Source organism: Chiloscyllium plagiosum, unplaced genomic scaffold (genome assembly GCF_037043375.1).
Source record: "Chiloscyllium plagiosum isolate Xiang-an unplaced genomic scaffold, Cpla_swu_hap1 HiC_scaffold_6, whole genome shotgun sequence".
Lineage (NCBI taxonomy): Eukaryota > Metazoa > Chordata > Chondrichthyes > Orectolobiformes > Hemiscylliidae > Chiloscyllium > Chiloscyllium plagiosum.
Window position 1 is genome coordinate 125,940,251 of NW_028270144.1, and position 27,830 is coordinate 125,968,080.

General features: G+C 45.3%; 1 protein-coding gene across 1 annotated transcript in view; it reads left to right on the forward strand.

Moving 5' to 3' along the window:
* Positions 1-27,830, forward strand: part of mogat2 (monoacylglycerol O-acyltransferase 2) — a 56,333-nt gene that overhangs the window by 4,761 nt on the left and 23,742 nt on the right. Inside the window, exon 2 of the mRNA XM_043692485.2 lies at positions 5,893-6,071. Coding sequence (XP_043548420.1) covers positions 5,893-6,071 — 179 coding nt within the window. The remainder of the gene's footprint in view (positions 1-5,892; positions 6,072-27,830) is intronic.

Here is a 27,830-nt window from a genome sequence, read left to right on the forward strand (position 1 = left end):
CCGCTTCTACCTCCTGCCCAAAATCCACAAACCTGACTGCCCCGGCCGACCCATTGTCTCTGCCTGCTCCTGCCCCACCAAACTCATCTCCGCATACCTTGACACCGTCCTGTCCCCCTTAGTCCAAGAACTCCCCACCTATGTTCGGGACACCACCCATGCCCTCCACCTGCTCCATGATTTTCGCTTCCCCGGTCCCCCACGCCTTATTTTCACCATGGACATCCAGTCCCTGTACACCTCCATCCCCCATCACGAAGGACTCAAAGCCCTCTGCTTCTTTCTTTCCCGCCGTACCGACCAGTACCCTTCCACAGACACCCTCCTTCGACTGACTGAACTGGTCCTCACCCTGAACAACTTCTCTTTCCAATCCTCCCACTTCCTCCAAACAAAAGGAGTAGCCATGGGCACCCGCATGGGCCCCAGCTATGCCTGCCTCTTCGTAGGATATGTGGAACAATCCATCTTCCGCAACTACACTGGCCCCACCCCCCACCTTTTCCTCCGCTACATCGATGACTGTATCGGCGCCGCCTCGTGCTCCCACGAGGAGGTTGAACAGTTCATCCACTTCACCAACACCTTCCACCCCGACCTCAAATTCACCTGGACAGTCTCAGATTCCTCCCTCCCCTTCCTCGACCTTTCTATTTCTATCTCAGGCGACCGAATCAACACGGACATCTACTACAAACCGACCGACTCCCACAGCTACCTGGACTACACCTCCTCCCATCCTGCCCCCTGTAAAAACGCCATCCCATTCTCCCAATTCCTTCGACTCCGCCGCATCTGCTCCCAGGAGGACCAGTTCCAAAAACGCACATCCCAGATGGCCTCCTTCTTCAAGGACCGCAATTTCCCCCCCGACGTGGTCGACGATGCCCTCCACCGCATCTCTTCCACTTCCCGATCCTCCGCCCTTGAACCCCGCCCCTCCAACCGCCACCAGGACAGAACCCCACTGGTCCTCACCTACCACCCCACTAACCTCCATGTACAGCGCATCATCCGCCGCCATTTCCGCCACCTCCAAACGGACCCCACCACCAAGGATATATTTCCCTCCCCTCCCCTATCAGCATTCCGTAAAGACCACTCCCTCCGTGACTCCCTCGTCAGATCCACACCCCCCACCAACCCAACCTCCACTCCCGGCACCTTCCCCTGCAACCGCAGGAGGTGCAAGACTTGCGCCCACACCTCCCCCCTCACCTCCCTCCAAGGCCCCAAAGGAAACTTCCATATCCGCCACAGATTCACCTGTACCTCCACACATATCATCTATTGCATCCTTTGCACCCGATGTGGCCTCCTCTATATTGGGGAGACAGGCCGCCTACTTGCGGAGCGTTTCAGAGAACACCTCTGGGACACCCGGACCAACCAACCCAACCACCCTGTAGCTCAACATTTCAATTCCCCCTCCCACTCCACCAAGGATATGCAGGTCTTTGGACTCCTCCATCGTCAGACCACAGCGAAACGACGGTTGGAGGAAGAACGCCTCATCTTCCGGCTAGGAACCCTCCAAACACAAGGGATGAACTTGGATTTCACAAGTTTCCTCATTTCCCCTCCCCCCAGCCTGTCTCAGTCAAATCCATCAAATTCAGCACCGCCTTCCTAACCTGCAATCTTCTTCCCAACCTCTCCGCCCTCACCCCAGTCTGACCTATCACCCTCACCTTGACCTCTTTCCACCTATCACATTCCCGACGCCCCTCCCCCAAGTCCCTCCTCCCTATCTTTTATCTTAGCCTGCTGGACCAACTTTCCTCATTCCTGAAGAAGGGCTAATGCCCGAAACGTCGATTCTCCTGTTCCCTAGATGCTGCCTGACCTGCTGCGCTTTTCCAGCAACACATTTCCATCTCAACATCCTCATAGACCTTCTCTGCACCCTCTCCAAAGCGTCCACATCCTTTTGATAATATGGCAACCAGAACTGTACGCAGCATTCTAAATGCGGCCGAACCAATGTCTTGTATAATTTTAACATGACCTGCCAGCTCTTATACTCAATACCCTGTCCAATGAAGGCAAGCATACTATATGCCTTCATGACCACCCTATCCACCTGTGCATCAACCTTTAGGGTACAATGGACCTGCACTCCCAGATCTCTCTGCCCATCAACTTTTCCCAAGGCTCTTCCATTTACTGTATAATTTGCTCTAGAATTAGACTTCCCAAAATGCATCACCTCACATTTGCCTGGATTGAACTCCATCTCCACTTCTCCGCCCAACTCTCCAGTCTATCTATATCCTCCTTTATTCTCTGACAGTCCCTTATGCTTTCTGCTACTCCACCAACCTTAGTGTCATCTGCAAACTTACTGATCATACCAACAGTGCCCTCTTGCAGATCATTTATGTATATTACAAACAACGGTGGCCCCAATACTGACCCCTGTGGAACACCATTGGTCACCTTTCTTCATTTCGATAAACTCCCTTCAACTACTACTCTCTGTCTCCCTGTTGCTCAACCAGTTCTTTATCCACCGAGCTAGAACACCCTGCATGTGACTTCACTTTCTCCATTAGTCTACCATGGGGACCCTTACCAAACGCCTTACTAAAGTCCATGTATATGACATCTACAGCTCTTCCTTCATCTATTAACTTGGTCACTTCCTCAAAGAACTCTATTAAGTCCATTCTTTTCTAAATATAAATAGATTTTATCCCTCAGTACCTTCTCCAGCAACTTTTCCACCCCTGACATCGGGCTCACTGGTCTGTAGTTACCCGGAATATCCCTACTACCCTTTTTGTACAGGGGGGGCAACATGAGCAACCCTCCAGTCCTCCGGCACCTCACCTATGTTTAAGGATGCTGTCAGGGCCCCAGCTATTTCCTCTCTTGCCTCCCGCAGCAACCTGGGATAGATCCCATCCGGTCCTGGGGATTTGACCACCTTAATAACGTCTAGCGCACCCAACACATCCCACTTATGTCAACGTGATCCAGAGTAATCAAACTTCTATTTCTAATCTCAAGATTCATCATGTTCCTCTCCTCAGTGAACACTGATGCAAAGTAATCATTCAGAATCTCACCCATTTTCTTAAGTTCGACACACAGCCTTCCTTCCCTATCCTTTAGTGAACCAATCCTTTCTCTAGTTACCCACTTGCTTCTTACATAAGAATAAAAGGCTTTGGGATTCTCCTTAATTCTGCTCGCTAAAGATTTTAGCCCGCTTGATTCCTTGTTTAAGACTAGTCCTACTCTCCCGATATTTCTCCAGGGCCCGTTCAGTTCTTAGCTGCCTAGACCTTATGTATGCTTCCTTTTTCCTTTGGCTAGTCGTACGGTTTCTCCTCTCATCCACGGTTCATGAATCTTGCCTTTCCTATCCTTTGTTTTCAACGGGACATGCCTATCCTGCACTATCTTTAACCTATGTTTGAAAGCCTCCCACATATCAAATGTGAACTTCACTTCAAATAGCTGTGTCCAATTCACATTTCCCAGCTCCTGCCTACTTTTGATATAATTAGCCTTGGTCCAGTTTAGCACTCTTCCCTTAGGACCACTCTCATCTTTGTCTTCAAGTATTCTAAAACTTACAGAATTGTGGTCACAGTTCCCAAAGAAATCCCCCACTGCAACTTCTATCACCTGGCCTGGCTCGTTCCCCAACACCAGGTCGAATATGGCCCCTTCCCTCGTCGGACTATTGACATACTGCTCTAGAAAACTCTCCTGGATGCTTCTTACAAATTCTACCCCATCCAGACCTCTGACACTAAGCGTATCCCAGTCAACGTTGGGAAAATTAAAACCTCCCATCATCACCACCTTGTTGTTTCTACATCTTTCCATAATCTGTTAACCTATTTGTTCTTCTACCTCACTCTCTGTGTTTGGAGGCCCAGAGTACAGTCCCAACAATGTAACTGCACCCTTCTTATTTCTCAGCTCCACCCATAATGCCTCACTATTCAAGCCCTCCATAGTGTCCTCCTTTAGCACAGCTGTGATATCATCCCTGACCAGCAATGCAACTCCACCCCCCCTTTTACTTCCCTCCCTGTCCCGTCTGAAGCATCTATATCCTGGAACATTTAGTTACCAATCATGCACTTCCTTCAACCAAGTCTCTGTGATTGCAATAACGTCATAGTCTCAGACACCAATCCAAGCCCTAAGTTCATCTGCCTCGCCCACTATACTCCTTGCATTAAACTAGATGCACTTTACGCCACCGGTTCTTTTGCACTCATCTGCTCTCTGTCTACTCTTTTTCATATTAATGCTAACTTCATGATTCTTACAGTCTCCAGTTTCCACCTCTCTGTCTACTTGTCTCCTCTTTTGGTTCCCAGCCCCCTGCCACTTTAGTTTAAAACCTCCCCATTCAAACATGGTTAAAAGACTTGACTTCCAGGGGTGAGGTGAGAGCACAGCCCTTGACATCAAAGCTGCATTCAACCAAGTGTGGCATTACAGGGCCCTAGCAAAACCAGAATCAATGTATATCCAGGGGCAAACACCCTACTGATTGAAGTCATACCTGGCCCATAGGAAGATGGTTGTGTTTGATGGAGGTCAGTCATCTCAGCTCCAGGACATCTCTGCAGGAGTTCCTCAGGTTAGTGTCCTCGGCCCAACCATCTTCAGCTGCTGCATCAATGACCTTCCCTCCATCATAAGGTCAGAAGTGGGGATGGTCACTGACGATTGCAAATGTTCAGCACTATTCACGACTGCTCAGACACTGAAGCAGTCCTTGGTCAAATGCAATAAGGTCTGGACAATATTCAGACAAGTGGCAAGTAACATTTATGCCTCACAAATACCAGGCAACAACCTTCTCCAATAAGAGACAATCTAGCCATCACCACATTCAATGGCACTACCATCACTGAATCATTCAACTATCAACATCTTGGGGTTTACCATTGACCAGAAATCCAATTGGACTGATCATATGAAAACTGTGGCCATAACAGCAGTTCAGAGACTAGGAATACTGCGGTCAGTAACTCCCTAAAGCCTGTCCACCATCTACAAGGCCCAAGTCAGGAGTGTGATGGATTACTCCCCACTTGCCTGAATGAGTGCAGCCCTAACAACACACAAGATACTTGACAATATCCATGACAGAGCCACCTGTTTGATTGACACCAAATATACAAACATCCACTCCCTCCACCACCGACGCTCAGTAGCAGTAGTGTGTACCATCTATAGGATGCACTGAAGAAATTCACCCAAAATCCTCAGACAGCACCTTCCGAACCAATGACCACTTCCATCTAAAAGGACATGGGCAGCAGATACACGGGACACCATCACCGTGCAAGTTTCCCTCCAAGCCACGCACCATCCTGACTTGGAAATATATTGCTATTCCTTCAGTGTCACTGGGTCAAAATCCTGAAAATCTCTCCCTAACAACATCGTGGGTCTCCCTACAGCACATGGACTGTAGTGGTTCAAGAAGCAGCTCATCATCACCTTCTCAAGGGGCAACTAGGGATGAACGATAATTGCCTGTCCAGCTAGTATCACCCACATCCCATGAATGCACACCTCTCTGAACCACACTGTAAGTATTCCTTAAGTTCTGTTCAGAACAAAAGTGAAGATTTTAATCAGGAGCAACTACCTTCAAGCTCAAGTGATGTGGCCAACAAACCCTTGAGTGTGACCTGAAGCTGGAGCTTCTGAATTAGTGTAAGAGATCCATTGAGCTACAAGACCTCCATGTTGCTGAAGGTTCTCTCTCAATACTGTCACCACTATGTCTAGAAAAACCTTACCACCCATGGTATGGCCTCCATTGATTACAATTTACTTGTGCCTGGGATTGATTTCTGGGAGGTGTTTTGCTGGTGAGTTACAGTCAGGGTTTCTTTCCTCATTCCACAGCTCAGTGCTGCATTGCCCTCTTTGTCTTCCTCCTCTTCACCCGTTTCTGGTTTGTGTCTGTGCTCTACGCAACATGGTGGTACTGGGATCGCAACACGCCTTGTCGAGGAGGCCGGAGCTTTCGCTTCCTCCGGAGGTTGAGGTTGTGGAGCTACTTTCGGGACTACTTTCCAATTCATGTAAGTATCATTGATTCTAGCCATGTTGTGTCTTTTTTTCTCTGTTTTCCATGGCTGAGAGTTATCATATTCAAGCTGTATTATCCCACTGGGGAAAACAGTGCAATAATTCAATACATTTCTGGTTGGGTCCCAGCTAAAGCATTCATCATTATCTACATCATCATTATCATCAGCAGTCCCTCACAGACAAGGATGGACTCTCTCCCACTCTCGGATGAGACCGTAGGTGGCTGTACAGACTGATGCTGCTGCCACAGACTCTGTTAGACTTAGGACAGGTGATGGTCACTGGGAGGGGTGGATGGGACGTTGATGTGGTAGCGTGCTTCTTCCGTTGTTTCCCCCCAGCTTCTGCTTTTTCCCAACGGCAAGTCTCAAGGTGCTACATGTCTTCCTTAATGCTCCTCCTCCACTTTGGATGGTCTGGGCCCAGTAATTCCCAGGTAGAAATGTTCACTTCCCCAGTGAGGCCTTGAGGGTATCCCTGAAGCACTTTGTCTGTCCCACCTGGGGCTCACCTGCCGTTTCGGAGCTGGGAGGAGAGCACCTGTTTGGGTCGGTCATGGGGACGACGTGCCCAGCCCATCGCAGCCCATCGCCGGTGGGGGTCAGTGCCTCGATGCTGGGGATGTTGGCCTGGTGGAGGAAGCTGGTATTGGTGCGTCTGTCTTCCCAGGAGATTCACAGGGTCTTGCACAGGCAGCATTGGTGGGACTGCTCAAGCGCCTTGAGGCATCTGCTGTGGACAGTCAACATCTCTGAGCCACAGAGCAGGGCTGGAACCACCATAGCTCTGTATACCATGAGCTTGTTGTCGGATCTGATGTTGTTGTCCTTGAACAGCCTTCTCCTCAGGCGGCCTTCACACCATCAGCCAGGAAGTACTATGCAGCATCCTTTTCTGATTTAAAGTGTTACAGCCAATTCTGGATGCCCTCTTTTTGGAAAGATAGGAATGTGTTTGAAGCAGTGCAGAAGTGATTTGCTGAAATGGTACCAGGGAAAGACTGAAGAAGTTGGGATTGTTCTGCTGAGAGAAAAGAATGATCAAGGGGAGATTTGTTAGCCATTGTAACCTGATAGATATTTCAAGTCCAGAATGTATTTGCATTTGGGTGAAGTACATGGGTCTGTTCTCTGAAAACAAAGGGACAGATCTGAGTCCGGCATTCTCCTGGAGCTTGGAGAGCCTAAAGTATAGTCCACAGCATTCATCACTCACGGAATCCCAGATAACTTCCAAAGGAATCAACACTCTTGCCTTCTGCAGTATAAATTGTTGTGATTGTTTTGGAATTTGCAACCTTACATTTGTCCTAATGAGTGCCTCAAGACAATATCTTTGTGGCAATATTTAAGGGAGATGATCAAAATACTAAAGATCTTCCAGAGAAACTAATTCTACTAGCAGGACGTTTGGTAACCAAACAACAGAGTAACTGGCCAAAGAACCAGAGGGAGAGGGGACGAGAGAAGAGTTTAATCAGTGAGTTGTGATCTGGAATACATTCCTTCAGAGGCTGGTGGGCATAGATTCAATAGAAACTTTCAAAATCAAATTTGAGAATGTTTGGAAAGGATAATGGGGACAGATCAGGAGAATAGATTAATGAGATATCTTTGGAAGGCAATGGTGAGATTGGAAAAGGAATTTGGTATCCAAGAATTTGCAATTTTTCTATTATGTGTTGCACATGGACATTACTGGCTAGGCTAGCGTTTATTGTCAATCCCTAATTGCACAGTGGGCAGTTAAGGGTCAGACGTTTTTTTCTAGGCCTGGAGTCACATGTAGGCCAGACCAGGTAAGGATGGCAGTTTCTTGCAGACAATAAGGATTGCAGGTGCTGGAAGCCAGAGTCAATAGATGTGAAGTTGGAAAAGCACAGCAGGTCAGGCAGCATCCGAGGAGCAGGAAAATCGATGTTTTGGGCTGAAACCCTTCATCAGGTCTGGGAAGGGGGAAGGGAGCCCAGGCGAAATACCAGGTGTTGTTCCTCCAGTTTCCATTTGGCCTCACTCTGACAATGGAGGACTCCAAGGATGGACATGTCACCGGGGGAATGGAAGGCGGAATTAAAATGGATGGCAATTAGACAGTTTCCTTCCTAAAGGGCATTAGTGATCCAGATGGGTTTTTACTGACAATCAACAATGGTTACATAGTCATCATTAGAGTCTTAATTCCAAATTTGTTAATGATTTCAAATCCCATGATATCACCACAAGGCCATCGCCTCCTTCTGGTCAAATTGGTGTCATCCTCAGATTCAATTTGTTTTTGTAAATGGTGGGTGACCATGGTCCCAGCATCACACCTTATGGGACATCACTTCCCACCTGATACTGACCTTTTCTTTCCTGCCATTTATTTGCAGAACTTCTTGCAGAGATTTTAAAACTGAATTCTAATTCTTGAATTGTGATGGTGGGATATTAATTCCTTGCTAGTGACTTTCTGATTCATTCATTTATTGCCCATCCCTAAAATCCAGAGGGCAGCTAAGAAGCTACCACAATGCTGTGGACTGGAGTTCCATGTCAACCAGACTGGGTAAGGAGGGCAGATTTCTTTCCCTGTAGAGAATTAGTGAACCACAGAGTTATAGAGATGTTCAGCACAGAACCAGACCCTTTGGTCCAACACATCCATGCCAACCAGATATCCTAAATTAATCGATTCCCAATTGCCAGCATTTGGCCAATATCCCTCTAAACCTTTCCTATTCTTGTACACATCCAGATGTCTTTTAATTGTTGTAATTGTACCAGCCTCCACCACTTCCTTTGGCAGCTCATTCCATACACGCACCACCCTCTGTGTGAAAATAGTTGCCTCTTAGGTCCTTTTTAATCTTTTCCCTCTCACCCTAAACCTATGTGCTCTAGTTTTGGACTCCCCCTCCCCAGGGAAACAGACCTTGTCTATTTACCCTATCCATGCCCCTCATGATTTTATAAACCTCTGTAAGGTCACCCCTCAGCATCCGAAGCTCCAGGGAAAACAGCCCCAGCCTATTCAGCCTCTCCTTGTAGCTCAAACCCTCCTACCCTGGCAACATCTTTATAAATCTTTTCTGAGCCCTTTCAAGTTTCACAAAGTCTCTCCTATAGCAGGGAGACCAGCGTCGAATGCAGTATTCTAAAAGTGGCCTAACCAATGTTCTGTGAAGCCTCCTGTACTCCCAACTCATATACTCAATGCACTGACCAATAAAATCAAGAGTACCAAATGCCTTCTTCACGATCCTACCTGTGATTCCACCTCCAAGGAACTATGAACCTGCACTCCAAGATCTCTTTGTGCAGCAACATTCCCCTTTCCATTAACCAGATGGGTCTTCACAACAATCAACAGAATTTACATTACCTTTTAACCCTAGGTTTTATTGAATTCAAACTTCAAACTTGTGGTTGGATTTGATCCTGTACCTCCATCTGGATACACCAGGCCAGTAACATTACCATTACTCCACCATGTCCCCTTGGTCCATTGGTAATACCTCTGGTGCATTATTCCTGTAATAAAACCACCTGCTACCAAATCCACAGGGACTCTTGGTTGAGGGACACCTAACTGTATTTAGCATATTGTTCATCAAAACCCAGTCTGTCAAACATAGAAACACTAATAAAAAAACAATGAGTTCCTTTTCTCTGGAAATAAAAGTTGAAAACTCCTAGAGGTTTTCAAAATCATGAGCGGGCTGGACAGGACCACAAACGTCTAATTTCTCCACCACCCAGTAGCAGCAGTCTACAATCTACAAGGTGCACTGCAGAAATTCACCAAAGATCCTTAGACAACACCTTCCAAACCCACGACCACTTCTATCTAGAAGGATAAGGGCAGCAGATTCATGGGAACACCACCTCCTGCAAATTCCCCTCCAAGTCACCCACCATCCTGACTGGAAAATATATCACCGTTCCTTCAATGTGTCACTGGGTCACAATCTTGGAATTCCCCTCCTTAACAACATCGTGGGTCAACTCACAGCAGGGGGACTGCCATGGTTTAAGAAGGCGGCTTGCCCCCATCTTCTCAAGGGGCAACTAGGGACGGGTGATAAATGCTCACCCAGCCAGCAACGCTGGCATTACACAATTTAATACATTTTTTAAAAAATGGTAGGGAGAAGCTATTCCCACTTGTAAAAGGAACAAGAATGAGAGGGCACAGAGTTAAAGTGATGTGCATACAAAGCAAGGACCATGTGAAAAGTAAGTTTTTCCACATGAGTGGTTAAGGTCTGGAATGCACTGCCTGGAAATGCAGTGGAAACAGGTTCAACTGAGGTATTCAAGAGGGGCTTTGGATGGTTATTTGTTTTGAAATGGTGTGGAGGGATATGAGGAATAGGCAGGAAATTGGCTGTAGATAATAGAACCAGTGCAGGTACAATGGGCTGAATGGTCTCCTTCTGTGCCACAACAATTCTGTGATTATGGGATCAAAGTCTAATTAAGAACATCTTTATTTATTTGAGAAGTATTTAGCTGAGCACTTGAAATGCCATGGGCCAAAGGCTATGGATCAGGTGCGAAAAAATGGGATTAGACTACATGAATACTTGATGACAGGTGTGGAGGGGATAGACCCTTTAAAAACACGGAAAACCATCAGCTTCAGATGGATGTCACCTGACCCCTAGTGGTACCATCTGCATAGTTCAAGTAGATTCTCAGTCAACATCATCTCCACTGTTTTTTTTAAGATTAGATTACTTACATTGGAGAAACAGGCCCTTCGGCCCAACAAGTCCACACCGACCCTCTGATGAGCAACCCACCCAGACCCATTCCCCTACATTTACCCCTTCACCTAACACTACGGGCAATTTAGAATGGCCAATTCACCTAACCTGCACATCTTTGGACTGTGGGAGGAAACCGGAGCACCCAGAGGAAATTCACGCAGAGAACGTGCAAACTCCACACAGACAGTTGCCTGAGGCGGGAATTGAACCCAGGTCTCTAGCGCTGTAAGGCAACAGTGCTAACCACTGTGCCACCATGCTTTTTATTCCCTGGTAATGCCTAGATCGAGCAATATTAAGGCAGGCAGAATTTTCAAGGAGACAGTGCTCAAGAAAATCATACTTTCAGAAATTAAACTCTCTTGACTAATCCAACACACCCCAGCTAGCCTGTCCATAAAGACTCTCACAAATGTTAATAGATGCACCGTAGAAAACATTCTATCTGGATGCATCATGGCTTGGTCTGACAACTGCTCTGCCCAGGACCATAAGAAACTATGGGGAGTTGTGAACACAGCCTAGTCAATCACGTAAGCCAACCTCCCATCCATGGACTCCATCTACACTTTCCCCTGCCTCGGGAAAGCAGCCAACATCATCAAAGACCCCTCCCACCCTGGTAATAGTCTGTTCCACCCTCTTCCAATGGGCAGAGGATACAAAGCTTAAACACTTGTACCAATAGATTCAAGAACAGCTACTTCCATGCTCTCATTAGATGTGTAAATGGACATCTCAAATTTTGGGGTGGCACAGTGCCTAGCACTGTTGCCTTGCAGTGCCAGGGACCCAGGTTTGATTTCAGCCTTGGGCGACTGTCCGTGTGGAGTTTGCACATTCTCTTTGTGTCTGCGTGGGTTTCCTCCCACAGTCCAAAGATGTGTGGGTCAGGTAAATTGGCCATTCTAAATTGCCCATAGGGAGTAGGTGAATGAGTCTGGGTGGGTTACTCTTCAGAGGGTTGGTGTGGACTTGTTGGGCCAAAAGGCCTGTTTCCACGCTGTAGTGAATCTAATCTAATCTTTCTATTTAATGTTGATTTCTGTGCACCTTCTCTGCAGCGGTAACATTGTATTCCTTGCTCTGTTCTATTACACAAATGCATTTTGTATCATATGATCTGCCTGTACAGCACTCAAAACAAAACTTTTCACTGTACCTAGGTACACGGGACAATAATAAATCAAATCAAATCAGCTGATGCCCCGCATTCTACCCTCTGTAAGCTGGAGGTTGCCAGCAACATTACTAACTGTATATTAACTCCAAGTCTGATTTCCTTATCAATGCTGTGCTCACTGATCTACACTGGCTCCTGACCAACCAGTGACTTGATTTTAAAATTCTCATCTGTTTTCAAATCTCCCTATGGCCTCAGTCCCTTTCAATCTCTGACATCTCCTCCAGCTCCACAATGTCCCCAGATATCTCAAATTCCGACCACCTTTGGTTGCTGTACCTTCAATTGCCTGGGCACTAAGTTCTGGAAGTACCTCTAGACAGATCACCAGCTCCTTATCTCTCTCCTCCATTGAGGGTCCTCCCTAAAATCAATTGGTGCCTCACTTAATTGTTTACTTCTTAAAAATTAGCGGGATGTGAGTAATCCTGTACTAGCTGCCCAGCAAATGAAGGAAAACAATAAGATGATGCAGTGCAGTAGGAGGCCATTCAGCTGACTGTGTCTGAAAAGCTCTTTGGAAGATAACTACCACAGAGAGAGTGCAGTGGAGGTTCATTATACTGACAACAGGAATAGTAGGACTGTCTTATGAGGAAAGATTGGTTTGGTTATGGGGAGAGGTTGGATAGGCAGGGACTCGTTTTACTGGAATGTCAGAGGTTGAGAGGTTACCTTATAGAGGTTTATAAAATCATGAGAAGTATAGATAAGCAGGTGTCTTCCCTCTAGCTTTCCCCACCTTTTCCTCATCTTCGTTGATGACTGCATCGACACCACCTCGTGCTCCCTCAAGGACATTGAACAGTTCATCAACTTCACCAACACATTCCACCCCAACCTCAAGTTCACCTGGACCATCTTGGACACTTCCCTCCCCTTCCTGGACCCCTCCATCTCCATCACTGGTGACAGACTCAACACAGACATCTTCTACAAACCCACCAACTCCCCACAGCTATCTGGACTACATTGTCTCCCACCCTGCCTCCTGTAAAAACGCTATCCTTTATTCCCAATTCCTCAGCTTCCGCTGCATCTGCTCCCAGAAGGGCCAGTTCCACCAAAGACCACACCAAATGGCCTCCTTCTTCAAAGACTGCAATTTCCCCTCCTACTTAGTTGATGATGCCCTCCAGCTCATCTCATCCACTTGCCCACCTCTGTCCTCAAACCTCACCCCTCCAATCGCAACAAGGACAGAATCCCCCTGGTCCTCATCTTTCACCCCACCAACCTCCGTATACATTGCATCATCCTCCGCCATTTCCGCCACCTACAAATGGACCCCACCACCAGAGATATATTTCCCTCCCCACCCCTACATGCATTCCATAAAGACCATTCTCTCTCGACTCCCTTGTCAGGTCTATGCCCTCCCACCAACCCACCATCCCCTTCCGGCACCTTCCCCTGCCTCTGCAGGAATTGCAAAACTCCCTCACCTCCGTCCAAGGCCCCAAAGAAGCCTTCCACATCCATCAGAGTTTTACCTGCACTTCTACATGTCATTTACTGTATCTGATTCTCCCAACATGGTCTCCTCTACATTGGGGAGACAGGGCGCCTACTTGCAGAATGCTTCAGAGAACATCCTGGGACACCCGCACCAACCAAACCCATCGCCCCGTGGCCGAACACTTCAACTCCCTCTCCCACTCCACCAAGCAGGTCCTGGGTCCTGGGTCTCTGGGTCTCTGCCATCGCCAAACCCTTACCACATGACGCCTGGAGGAAGAACGCCTCATATTCTGCCTTGGGACCGTCCAACCACACAGGATCAATGTGGATTTCACCAGTTTCCTCATTTCCCCTCCCCCCACTTTATCCCAGATACAACCTTCCAACACAGCATCACCCTCTTGACTTGTCCATCTTCCTTCCCATCTATCAACTCCACCCTCCTCTCTGACCTATCACTATAACCCCCACCTCCACCCACCTATCACACACTCTGCTACCTTCTCTCCCAGTCTCACTCCCCTCACATTTATCTCACCACCACCTCGGCTCACAAACCTCATTCCTGATGAAGGGCTTTTGCCCAAAGCGTCAATTCTCCTGCTCCTTGAATGCTGCCTGACCGGCTGTGCTTTTCCAGCACCACATTCTCAACTCTAATCTCCAGCATCTGCAGTCCCCACTTTCTTCTCGTTGATTGGAAGGGGAGCCAACGGGGGCGATGGTGGAGCAGCAATAGTCAGAGTTTCTGGGGGTAATTCAGGAGGCACAGCAAAAATTCATCTCAAGGAAGGAAAAGAAGCAAAGGAGAGGATGGGGCAACTGTAGCTGACAACAAAAGTTACAATGGCATAAAAGCAACAGAAAAATCGATGTGGTGAAGATTAGTGGGAAGCCTGAGGACTGGGAATCCTTGAACAACCAGCAGAAGGCAGCTAAGCAAGGCAATAAAGGGGAGAAGATGAAATATGAGAGTTCGTAATACAAAAGAAAATTGCAAGATTTATTTTAGACATATGCAAGTTAAGAGAGATACAAAAGTGGACATTGACTGCTGGAAAGTGAAGAAGAGTTAATGAAGAACAAAGTAGTGTTGTTTGAACTTTGCATCAGTTTTCACAGTGGATGATACCAGCAGCATACCACAGTCATCGAATCCCTACAGTGTGGAAGCAGGCCATTCAGCCCATCAAATCCACACCAACCCTCCAAAGAGCAGCCCACCCAAACCCAACCCCTACCCTATCCCTGTAACCCTGAAGGTGAGGGACATCGTCAAATGCTTTAGTAAAGTCCATGCCGCCTTACCGTTGTGTTCGATAGTTCTGGTTTTGATTATGAGTTTGATAAATGATCTAAACTTTCTGGTGCTTGATTGGTTAGATTGGGTATGAACTCCGAGCAAAGTGAACAGACATCGTAGAAGCTACAAGAAGCAGGACTGTAGTCAATGATGCAGATGTTTTGTGATTGCAGGAAAATGTTCAAACTTTTGTCAATAAAGTTGTGGCACATTTTGTCATAGTTATGCATGTATATTCACCAGTGTAATCTGTAGATTATAAAGCACCAATGCCATGCAATTTCTCCTGATTTTGGAACCTCTGTCAGAATGGGAAAATTGCAGCTTTTAATAAATATTTAACTTATGTTCCTAAATCAATCTGCTCAGAAGTGTTATTGCGCATTTTTGTAGCAGATGGGACATTGAACCCTGGCCTCCTGGTCCAGGGGTAGGGATACTACATCTGCACCATGTGGACAGCACTGATGAGGATCAACTAGGCGAGAGTGAGAATTGCAGATACTGGAGATTAGAGTCAAGAGTGTGGTGCTGGAAAAGCACAGCAGATCAGGCAGCATCCGAGGAGCAGGAGAATCGATGTTTCAGGCATAAGCCCTTCATCAGGAATCCTGATGAAGGGTGTTTTGCCCGAAATGTTGATTTTCCCGCTCCTCGGATGCTGCCTGACCTGCTGTACTTTTCCAGCATCACACTCTCAACATCACTGGTGAGGCCAGCACAGATTGCCCATAGGAAGCTTAAGCGACAAATGACATTGATGGTGGTCTGGAGTCACATGTAGGTCAGACTAGGTACGGATGGCAGATTTCCTCCGTGGAGGCATTAGTGAACCAGATGTTTTTTCTTCCAGCAATTGTTACATAATCTCCATTTAACCAGCTCTCTATTCTATTCCATGTTTTCATTCTCCAATCCAAATCTCACCATGATACACCTGATGGAGTTGTATAAGATGATGAGGGACATGGACAGGGTGAATAGAAAGCAGCTGTTTCCCTTATTTGAAGGGTCAATAATGAGGTGGAATAATTATAAGGTGAAAACCAGGAGGTTTAGAGGGGATTTGAGAAGAAACATTTTGACGTAGATGGTGGTGGGGGTCTGGAATGCACTGCCTGGGAGGGTAGTTGAGACAGGAAACCTCACAACCTTTAAAAGGTACTCAGATGAGCACTTGAAATATCCTAACATTGAAAGCCATGGGCCTAGGGCTGGGTGGCTCAGTTGTTAGCAATACTATCTCACAGCACAAGGGTCCCATGTTCAATCCTGGCCTTGGTAGACTGCCTGTATGGAATTTGCGCCTTCCCCCTTTGTCTGCATGAGTGTGGTCCAGTTTCTTCCCACAGTCAAAAGATGTGTAGGTTAGATGGAATGGCCCTGGACAACGCAGGGATTGGTACAGCTGAGTGGGGTGCTTTTTGGAGAGTCAGTGTGGACTGAATGGTCTGCTCCCTTCCTGTAAGGGTTCTATGAAAGTGTGACTAGCGTAGATTTTGAGTAGGCTCTTTTGTCTGTGCCGACTCAATAGGTTGAAGTGCCTGCCCTGTACTCTATGATTCCGTGAGCAGAAACAAGGCAACTGAGGGTGGATAAATGGGTTAAAAGAGAAAGGCAATATCAATTTCCGTTTCTCTCTGTGGTCCTTTCAATAAACAAAAACGATTTGCAATGACCTTGCATCCCTAGGTCCCTTGTTTACTTAGATTGTCTTTACAAGGCTCCCTTCTGAATCTGTTTGGGGGAAGGGTTGAGTGATCTCACTGCGCTCTGGCAAAGATCAAGGATCTGAAAACAAAATCATTCAACTATCGATATGTAAACTAAACAAAGACACATTCAGGCCATAGATGGGTAGCCACTGAAAGTTGAGGGATAAAACGTGATGTGTATGTCCACATTAAAGGTACACACACACAATTACAAAGGAAAAGCATTTTCGCAAAACAAAGTGAATAACTAACAAATACAGATAGCAGTATCACAGTACTGGAATATAGAACACAGAGCAGTACAGCACAAGAATAGGCCCTTCAGCCCACCATGCCTGTGCTGACCATGATGCCATTCCTAACTAATCCCATCTCCTGCACATGGTCCTTATCTCCCTCTTCCTGTCTGTTCATGTATGTGTCTAAATGCCTCTTCAATATTGCTATCATACCTGCTTCAACCACCTCCCCTGGCAACACTGACCCTCTGTGTAAAAAACTTTCCTCATCATCTCCTTTAAACATTTCCCCTCTTACCTATGCCCCCTAGTATTTGATAATTGCACCTTGGGAAAAAGACTCCAACTATCTACCCTATTCATACGTCCCATAGTTTTACATAATTCTGTCAGGTTCTATCCATGCTCTCAGATGAATGTAAATAAAAATTCTGTCAAATTGTTTTAAAGGGGCTGTTTCGCTGAGTGACATAAACGAGAAAAGTAAGTTAACTTTTAAGCTTACAGGAATGATCATATGGCCATTACAGTGTTTACTGGTTTTTCCTTTGTTCATTCATTGGATGTGGACATTTATTTAGGAAGCATTTATTACTCAAATGGCAGTTAAGAATCAACCACATTGCTGTGGGTCTGGTGTCACATGTAGGCCAGATCAGGTAAGGATGGCAGATTCCTTCCCTAAACAGATATCAGTGAACCAAATGGGTTTTGCCTGACAATTGCTTCAGGACCATCATTAGACTCTTAATTCCAGGTTTTGTTTTTTTGTTGACTTCAAATTCCACCATCTGCCATGGTGGGTTTCAAACAAAGCGCCATTGTGTCTCTGGATTAACAGCCCAGTGATAAGGTCACTAGGCCATCCCCTCCTACCATCACCTACAAGAAGATTAAAACTAATAACTAAATATTCAAGGTATATGACTTCACTAAAGGAAGGGCAGGAATGAAAGTGTGGGGGGTGGAGCATTGGTGACAGGGGCTGGAATAAATACAAAAATAAGGAATGAGCTTGAATTGGAAGAATGTGGAATCAGTATAGTGGAGATAAGATATGTAAGGTGTAAGAAGTAGTCTGTAGGCCCCTACCAGTAGGTATATGGTGGGATAGAAAATAAATCAGGAGATAATGAGGACATGTAACAAAGACAGTATATTAACTATGTGTAACTTTAATCTTCATGTAGATTGGATTAGTTACAATGGCAGACTTGGCCATGAGGAATAATTCAAAGTGTTTCCTGGAATAGTATGTATGGATTCAACCAGGGATCAGACTATTTTGAGTCTGGTGATGTGTAATTAGGCAGGTTTAATTGATGATGTCAGAGTAGAAGATCTCCTATGAAACAGTGACCATAACATGCTTGAAGTTTAGCACTCAGTTGAGAGTCATAGAGTCATAGAGCCATAAGCATGGAAACAGACCCTCCATGTTGTACATAATTCCAAACTAAACTAGCTCCACCTGCCTGCCATTGGCTCATATCCCTCCAAACCTTTCCTATTCATGTACTTAGTCAAATGTATTTTAAACGTTGTAATTGTACCCGCATCCACCCACTTCCTCAGGAATTTCATTCCACACGCAAACCACCCTCTGTGTAAAAAACTTGCCTCTCATGTCTTTTTTCAAAACACTCTCTTCTCACCTTCAAAGTGTGCCCCCAATCTTGAATATTCCCATCCTAGGGAGAACTAGCATTAATTCTATCTATACCCCTCATTGTTTTATAAACTTCTCTGAGGTCACTTTCAACCTTCAATGCTCCAGCGAAAAAAAAAACCAGTCTATCCAGCCTTTCGTTATAACTCAAAGCTTCCATACCCAGCAACATCCTGGCAAATCTCTTCTGAACCCTTCTCCAGCTTAATAATATCCTTCCTATAACTGGGTGACCAGAACTGGACACAGTATTCTAGAAGAGACCTCACCAATGTCCTGTACAACCTCAACATAATGTCCCAACTCCTATACTCAAAGGACTGAGCAATGAAGGCAAGCGTGCCAACTTGCTTTTGAAACAACTGTGCTAAGCTTAAATCAGGGTAATTAATTAGTTGGAGTGACTGAGGAAAATTTGCAGATATTTGGATTACAGTGTGGAAACAGACCCTTCGGCCCAACAAGTCCACACCGACCCACCGAAGCACAACCCACCCATTCCCCTACATTTACCCCTTTACCGAACACTACGGGCAATTTAGCATGGCCAATTCACCTGACCTGCACATCTTTGGACTGTGGGAGGAAACTGGAGCACCCGGAGGAAACCCACGCAGACACGGGGAGAATGTGCAAACTCCACGCAGTCAGTCACCTGAGTTGGGAATTGAACCCAGGTCTCTGGCGCTGTGAGGCAGCAGTGCTAACCACTGTGCCACCGTGCCGCCCAAATGCCACCCACTATTTAAGAAATAGTTCATGGCTCACAGCTAAGGCATATTCCAGTGAGGAAGAAGAATTTTAGGAAAGACATAAGCTAATCATGGTTATCAGGGAAGTTAAGGGAACAACTTATCAGGTTATCAGGGAACAAATTGAAAATAAAATATGTGGCAAAGATCAGCAGATTCGCAAAGTTTTAAAACCCAACAAAAGATGACCAAAATGATAATAAAAAGGAAGAAGATAAATTCTGATGGTGAACTTGAAAATGACATTAAATGGGACAGTAAGAGTTTCTTTAAATATATAAAAAGAAAGAGTGAAGTCAAAGTAAGCATAGACCCCTGACAGAATGAGACTGGGCAATTAAAATTAGGAAACCAGGAAATAACAGAGGAGTTGAATAAATGCTTTACAGCAGTCTTCACAGTAGAATACATTAATAGAATTCCAAAACTGCTCGATAATCAAGAGACAAAAGGAGGTGAGTGCATAGATGCAAAATCTATTATTCAGGAAATGTTGCTCGAGAAACTCATGGGGCCAAAGACTGATAGTCCCCTGGACCGGATGGAATGATTCCCAGGATATTGAAGTAACCTCAGAGATAGTGGTTGCACTGGTAATAATCTTTCAAGAATCCTTAGATTGTGGAAAATTCCCAGAGGATTAGAAACCTGCAAATTTACCATTTCTATTTAAAAAGAGAAGGAGACAAAACAACAGGTAAGTATAGGCCAGTTGGCTTCATGTCCATTACTGGCAAAATAGTAGGGCCCATTATAATTAGCGGAGCATTTAAAAACACATAAAATGATCATGCAGAGTCAAGTCATTTCAAGAGGGCTGGAATACAAGAGCAGAAATGCCCAGCTGAGGCTGCATAAGGCTCTGGGCAGACCACATTTGGAATACTGTGAGCAGTTTTGGGCTCCATATCTAAGGAAGATATGCTAGGTTGGTGGGAGTCCAGAGGAGGTTTACAAGAATGATCATAGAATCATAGAATCAGTACAGTGCAGAACAAATGCAGAACATTTGGCCCATCGGATCTGTACCATCTCTCTGAAGAGCATCTCACCCAGACCTACACCCCACTCCATTCCCATAACCCTGATTTTACCATGTCTAACCTTCCTAGCTTGCACATCCTTGGACACTGCAGGACAATGTTTAGCATCTAACCTGCACATCTTTGGATTGTGGGAGGAAACTGGAGCACGCAGAGGAAACTCACACAGATACAGGGAAAATGAGCAAACTCCACATAGACCGTCACCTGAGGCTGATCCCAGGAATGAAGGATTTGACATATGAGGATAAGGTGGTAAAGAAGGCTGAGGTATACTTTGCCTTCATTGGTTGGGGCATTGAGTACACAAATTGGCGAGTCATATTGCAGGTGTATAAGACTTTAGTTTGGCCGCATGTGGAATATTTTGAGCAGTTCTGGTCACCATTCTATAGGAAGGATATGGTGACTTTGGTTAGGATGTAAAAGAGGGTTAACAAGATGCTGTCTGGATTGGAGTGTATTAGCTACAAGGAGAGGTTGGACAAACTTGGATTGATTTCGCCAGAGTGTCAGAGGCTGATAGGACTATATAAAATTATGGGACATATGGATAGGATGGCCCAAGGTGAATGTGTAAATACAAGGGGGCATTGGTTTAAGTGAGAGGAGCTAAGTATAAAGGAGATGTGTGAGGTAAGTATTTTACACAGAGGGTGGTAGGTGCCTGGAACACACTGCCAGTGGAGTTGGGAGAAGCCGATACGATGGCATTGTTTAAGGGGCATTCAGGGACATTCAGACACATGGACAGGCAGGGAATAGAGTGATATAGACCATACACAAGCAAACGGGATAATTTTGGGAATGGCATCTTGTTCGGCACAGAAATAGTGGGCCAAAGGGCCTGGTCCTATGCAGTACTGTTCTGTGTTCTAAGAACTTGATGGAGGGTTTATGCCTGAAACATTAGTTCGCCTGCTCCTCAGATGCTGCCTGACCTGCTGTGCTTTTCCAGCACCACACTCTCGACTCTGATCTCCAGCATCTGTAATCCTCACTTTCTCCCTGTTCTATGTTCTAGTAAATCATCCCATAACATTTCACAAGAACCGCAGTAGACAGAATTTGATGCTGAATAAAATTAGAATTTATTAAGATAGGTCAATATTACATTTCCTGTAGGAACTGTTAAATCAAAAGATTGTGCCAATCAGCCTATATATAAAGAAATTACTTGATATGATTTCATTGTTTTGTAATTTTTACTTCAACATGAATCAGAATCAATATGTTAATCATAAATTAATATGCAAATCATTATTTTTATGAACTATAATTTACACAGGGAATAGCAGATATAGTTCATGAAGTGCTTGGGCATTCTGCTCTTTCTGTATAGCCTAATTTCAGGCACACAGTCCATTCAGTCCCAAACTTTCCTTGGATCAAATCGCAGGTCCCATCTTTCAAGAGTTCATGGCTGGCAGCAACGTTCCTAACTGTAGTGTTCCACCCCTATAATGTTCGACATGATTGAAAGATATTTTCCCAGACCCTTCTCAAACTTCATTCCCCCCTCAGTTGTCGTGGTGTGTATCCATCTGTACCACCTTAATGTTCATGTGGCACGGTCAATTCTGGCCTTCAATCACACAGAAACGGGAAACAAAAACAGGAGCAGTACTTCAAAAATGAGCTAACGAGAATCCAGCGAAAGTATATTCCTGCCAGGGTGAAAGGGAAGGCTGGTAGGTGTAGGGAATGCTGGATGACTAGAGAAATTGAGGGTTTGGTTAAGAAAAAGAAGGAAGCATATGTCAGGTATGGACAGGATAGATCGAGTGAATCCTTAAAAGAGTATAAAGGCAGTAGGAGTATACTTAAGAGGGAAATCAGGAAGGCAAAAAGGGGACATGAGATAGCTTTGGCAAATAGGGTTAAGGAGAATCCAAAGGGTTTTTACAAATACATTAAGCACAATAGGGTAACTAGGGAGAGAATAGGGCCCCTCAAAGATCAGTGTGGCAGCCTTTGTGTGGAGCCGATGGAGATGACGGAGATACTAAACGAGTATTTTGCATCAGTGTTTACTGTGGAAAAGGACGTGGAAGATATAGAATGGAAGGAAATAAATAGTGACATCTTGAAAAATGTCCATTTTACAGAAGAGGAAGTGCTGGATGTCTTGAAACACGTAAAAGTGGATAAATCCCCAGGACCTAATCAGGTGTACCCTAAAGCTCTGTCGGAAGCAAGGAAAGTGATTGCTTGGCCGTTTGCTGAGATATTTGTATCATTGAGAGTCACAGGTGAATGGAGGTTGGCAAACGTGGTACCACTATTTAAGAAAGGTGGTAAGGACAAACCAGGGAACTACAAACCAGTGAGCCTGACGTCGGTGGTGGGCAAGTTGTTGAAGGGAATCCTGAAGGACAGGGTGTACATGTATTTGGAAAGGCAAGGACTGATTAGGGATAGTCAACATGGCTTTGTGCATGGGAAATCATGTCTCACAAACTTGATTGAGTTATTTAAGGAAGTAACAAAGAAGATTGATGAGAGCAGTGTGGTGGATGTGATCTATGTGAACTTCAATAAAGCATTCGACAAGGTTCCCCATAGGAGACTGGTTGGCAAGGTTAGATCTCATGGAATACAGGGAGAACTCGCCATTTGGATACAGAATTGGCTCAAATGTAGAAAACAGAGGGTGGTGTTTGAGGGTTGATTTTCAGACTGGAGGCCTGTGACCAGGTAAGTACGATAGTGAAGAAGACATTTGGTATGCTTTCCTTTATTGGTCAGAGTATTGAGTACAGGAGTTGGGAGGTTATGTTGCAGCTGTACAGGACATTGGTTAGGCCACTGTTGGAATATTATGTGCAATTCTGGTCTCCTTCCTTTGGAAGGATGTTGTGAAACTTGAAAGGATTCAGAAAAGATTTACAAGGATGTTGCCAGGATTGGAGGATTTGAGCTATAGGGAAAGGTTGGATAGGCTGGGGCTGTTTTCCCTGGAGAGTTGGAGGCTGAGGGGTGACCTTACAGAGGTTTGTAAAATGATGAGGGGCATGGATAGGATAAATAGACAAAGTCTGTTCCCCGAGGTGGGGGAGTCCAGAACTAGAGGGCACAGGTTCAGGGTGAGAGGGGAAAGATATAAAAGAGACCTAAGGGGCAATATTTTCACACAGATGGTGGTACGTGTATGGAATGAGCTCCCAGGGAAAGTGGTTGAGGCTAGTGCAAATGCAACATTTAAAAGGCATCTGGATGGGATTATGAATAGGAAGGGTTCGGAGAGATATGGGCCGGGTACTGGCAGGTGGTCAGCATGGACGAGTTGGACCGAAGGGTCTGTTTCTGTGCTGTACATCTGTCTGACTCAATGACTAACCGTAAGTATGCTTTTGGAATGCTCAAGGATCCTACTCTGCCGCCAGACATGTTGATTCTCTCTTTTCTTTCTTCTTTGGCTGCTTACCTGGTGACCTGCTTCCAGGTCAGGGGTTTCCAAATCACATAACCTATCTTAAAGTGGTTACAAATTTTGCTTACTGTTATTCCATCAGGATCAAACATTGCTGCAGTGAGTAAAGGTTGATGAAAGTGGCAGCTGTAAAGAAACTTTTTTAAGCAGACACAGCTTCAGAATGGAGAGGTTGAGACATGGAATTCTAGAGCTAAGGGACCAGGAAGCTGAAGGTTGGATTGATGGGACCTAGAAGAATTATAGAATCATAGACTCATACAATATGGGAGAAACCCTTTGGCCCATCAAGTCTCTACCATCAAAAATATACTACCAGCTACACGAGTCCCACTTTCCTGGACTAGACCCATGGTCTTGGATATTATGATGCTGCAGTTGCTCATCCAAGTACTTTTTAAAGGTTTTGATATTTCAGGCCTCTACCATCCTCCAGGCAGTGCATTCCAGACCCCACCACCCTTCAAATCCTCTCTAAACCTCCCGCCTTCACTTTAAAATAATGTCCCCTTGTTAATGACCCTTCTTTATTTCTATTCACTCTGTCCATGCCCCTCATCATCTTATATCTCTCTATTAGGTTCCCCCTCAGGTCTCTGCTCTAAAGAAAACACCCGAAGGTATCCAGCCTCTCTTCATCACTGAAATGCTCCATCCCTGGCAGCATCCTGATGAATCTCCTCTGCACCCCCTTCGGTGCAATCACGTCCTTCCTATAGTGTGGATACCTGAACTGCACACAAGACAGCTGTGGCCCCACCAAAGTCCTGTACAGCTCCTACCTAACTTCCCTACACTTATAATCTGTGCCACGATTGATAAAGGCATGTGTCTCATACACCTTCTTAACCTGTCCTGCCATCTCAGGGATCTGTGGACAAACACCATAAGATCCCTCTGCTCCTCTGAGCTTCCTAGTGTCCTGCCCTTCATTGAGAACTCCCTTATTTTGCTTGACTAAATATGTTAACTCAGTTCCTCTCTCCACAGATGCTGCCAGACCTGCTGAGTTTCTCAAGGACTTTGGAGGTGGCACAGTGGCTCAGTGGATAGCACTATTGCCTCACAGCACCAGGGACCTGGGTTCAATTCCTGCCTTGGGCAACTGCCTGTGTGGAGTTTGCATATTCTCCCTGTGTCTGCGTGGGTTTCCTCGCACAATCCAACAATGTGGAAGTTAGGTGAATTGGCCATGATAAATTGTCCATACTATTAGATGCATTAGTCTGGGGTAAATGTCCGGGTGGGTTACTCTTCGGAGGGTTGGTGTGGACTTGTTGGGCCGAAGGGTCTGTTTCCACACAGTAGAGAATCTAAAATGCCACCCAGTTTTCACAATTTAGACTAGTCCCATTTCCCTGTGTTTGGTCCATATCCCTTCATACCTATTCCATCCACGCACCTGTCCAAATGTTTCTTAAATGACAAAATTGTACTCACTTCCACTACTACTTCTGGCTGCCCAATCCAGACAACCACCACCTTCTATGTGAAAAGAATTGCCTCTCTTGACCTTTTTGCATCTCTCCTCTCTCACCTTCAATCTATGCCCTCTAGTTTTAGACTCCCCTACCGTGGGGAAAAGCTATCCTCTATCTACCCTATTTATGCCTCTCATGATTTAATACACCTCTATTAGGGTCACCTCTCAGTCTCCTACATCCCAGGGAAAAATGTCCCAGCCTATCCAACATATCCTTATAATTCAAACTTCCAGTTCAGGTAGCACCCTAGTAAATCTTTTCTGCACTCTTTCTCGTTTAATAATAACCATTCTACAGTCGGGCAATCAGAATTTGCAGTACTCCAAATGTGGCCTCAGCAATGTCTTGTACAGTTGCAACAAGACATTCCAACTCCTATACTCAATGGTCTCACCGTTGGAAAAATAGTTTTAAAGTTATCCCATGAATTTGGTCCTCAGTACTATTTGTCTCCATGTAAACAAAATGTCCAACCCCATTTCAATTAATGTTGCTAACTTCCTCCTTTTTAATGTGGCCTCTCTTTATGCTGAATTATTTGCCTTTCAAGCTTCTTCCTCATTGGAACCTGTCTCCCCCACACTCTCAGACACTAACCACTTTCTCCTCGTCTCACATTCCCACTTTTGCTAATTGTCTTGAATCAGTTCTATCAAAGTTGTGGATCCTGTCATCAATGTGGATAATGCACCTTTTGGTAGCAAGATCTACATTCCCACTATTAACTGGGTGGTGAAAATCCTACAAAGATACACCAAACATGTAAATATTGCCCTTTTGATTCTATAATCAGATGCACAGCAGAAAAGCCTTTGTTTTTTTGAATAAGTGTCAGATATGAATGGTTGAGTAAGGAGCCACTAATTCAAGATGACCAATGTTGGGACAAACCACCAACTCCTGGTTGCATTCATATTTGGCATAGTCTGAGGAGAGAGTCAAAGATTAATAAAGTTGTCTTTCAATGGATAACGTTGAGAGTGCGGTACTGGAAAAGCACAGCAGATCATGCAGCATCCGAGGAGCAAGAGAGTCAACTTTTCGGGCAAAATTCCTTCCTCAGGAATGATGAAGTGCTTTTGCCCAAATGTTGACTCTCCTGCTCCTCGGATGCTGCCTGACCAGCTGTGCTTTTTCAGCACCACACTCTTAGAGTCATAGAGTCATAGAGATGTACAGTATGGAAACAGACCCTTGGGTCCAACCTGTCCATGCCAACCAGATATCCCAACCCAATCTAGTCCCACCTGACAGCACCCGGCCCATATTCCTCCAAACCCTTCCAATTCATATACCCATCCAAATGTCTCTTAAATGTTGCAATTCTGCTTTGTTCCTGCCTGCCCTGACTGTTTGACTCACTCACTTTCCCAACTGTACCAGTCTCAGTTTGATTTCTTTTCTCACTATCTCCCTAGATCCCACTCCCCCACCGTACTAGTTTAAATGCTCCCGAGCAGTTCTAACAAGTCTCCCTGCCAGTATATTAGTCCCCTTCCAATGCAATCCATCCTTCTAGTACATGTCACTTCTACCCCAGAAGAGACTCCAATAATCCAAAAATGTGTACCCTTCTCCCCTGGATCGGCTCCTCAGTCATGCATTTATCTGCTCTGTCCTCCTGTTCCTACCCTCACTAGCTCGTAGCACCGTGAGTTGTAATCCAGATATTACTACCCTCGAGGAACCTCGTTTTCAATTCCTGCCTAACTGTCTATATTCTCCCTTCAGAATCTCATCCTTTTCCCTTCTTATATCATTAATTCCAATGTGTACAATGACCTCACGCTGGTCCCTCTCCACTTTCTGCCCCTCTCCAAGCTATCCTTGATCTTGGCACCATGGAGGCAATACACCATTCTGATTTTTCACTGCTAGCCGCAGAAATGTCTCTGACTACAGAGCGCCCTAACATAATTGATCACTTGGAACCCGACATACCCTTCACTGCATTAGAACTAGTCTCGATAGTAGAAACTTGGTGGTTTGTGCTAAGTTCCTCTGAGAGTCTATCACCCCCTACATTTTCCAAATCAGCACACTTGTTTGAAATGGGGATAGCCACAGAAGACTCCTGCACTACCTGCCCGCGCCATCTACCTTTCCTGGAGTTAACCCATCTGCCTGACTGTATCTGCGGCTTTTCTCCTTTCCTCTAACTGCCATCCATCACACCCCCTCGCTCTTATGAATTCATCATTGTCTGTAATTGCCATTCCAATTGATCTATGTGATCAGATGGGGTTCGCAACCAAAGACACTTCCTGCAGACATAATAATTCGTAACATGGAAACTCTCCCTAAACTCCCACATCCGACAGGAAGAGTACATCACTCTAATAAAGGCCATCTTTGCTCTTTCGCAATCTACAGACCCAGAAAATAGCACTGCCTTTTTGCTCTGAAAAAGTGCTCTAGGCTAACTTAGTACTTATGGTTTATATTTTTAAAATTTAATCAAGTGACAGATCTCAATAAAACATATAATCAAGAACCACTCTACTTGCTACTGTAGACTTACAGCAAGGTTATGTGTTAAAAACTATGCACTTATCTGTTCTGTGCTTTGAGATCTCCCACACAGATTCCTCCAGGTCAGCTGTGAATCTCGTTGCTTGTTAACTTTTTCTTGATGCACTCCAAAATCCAGAGACAGATGAACTCAAACAGCAAAGGGAGTAACTGTGCAGATTCACAGCAGTCAGTAAGCAGCG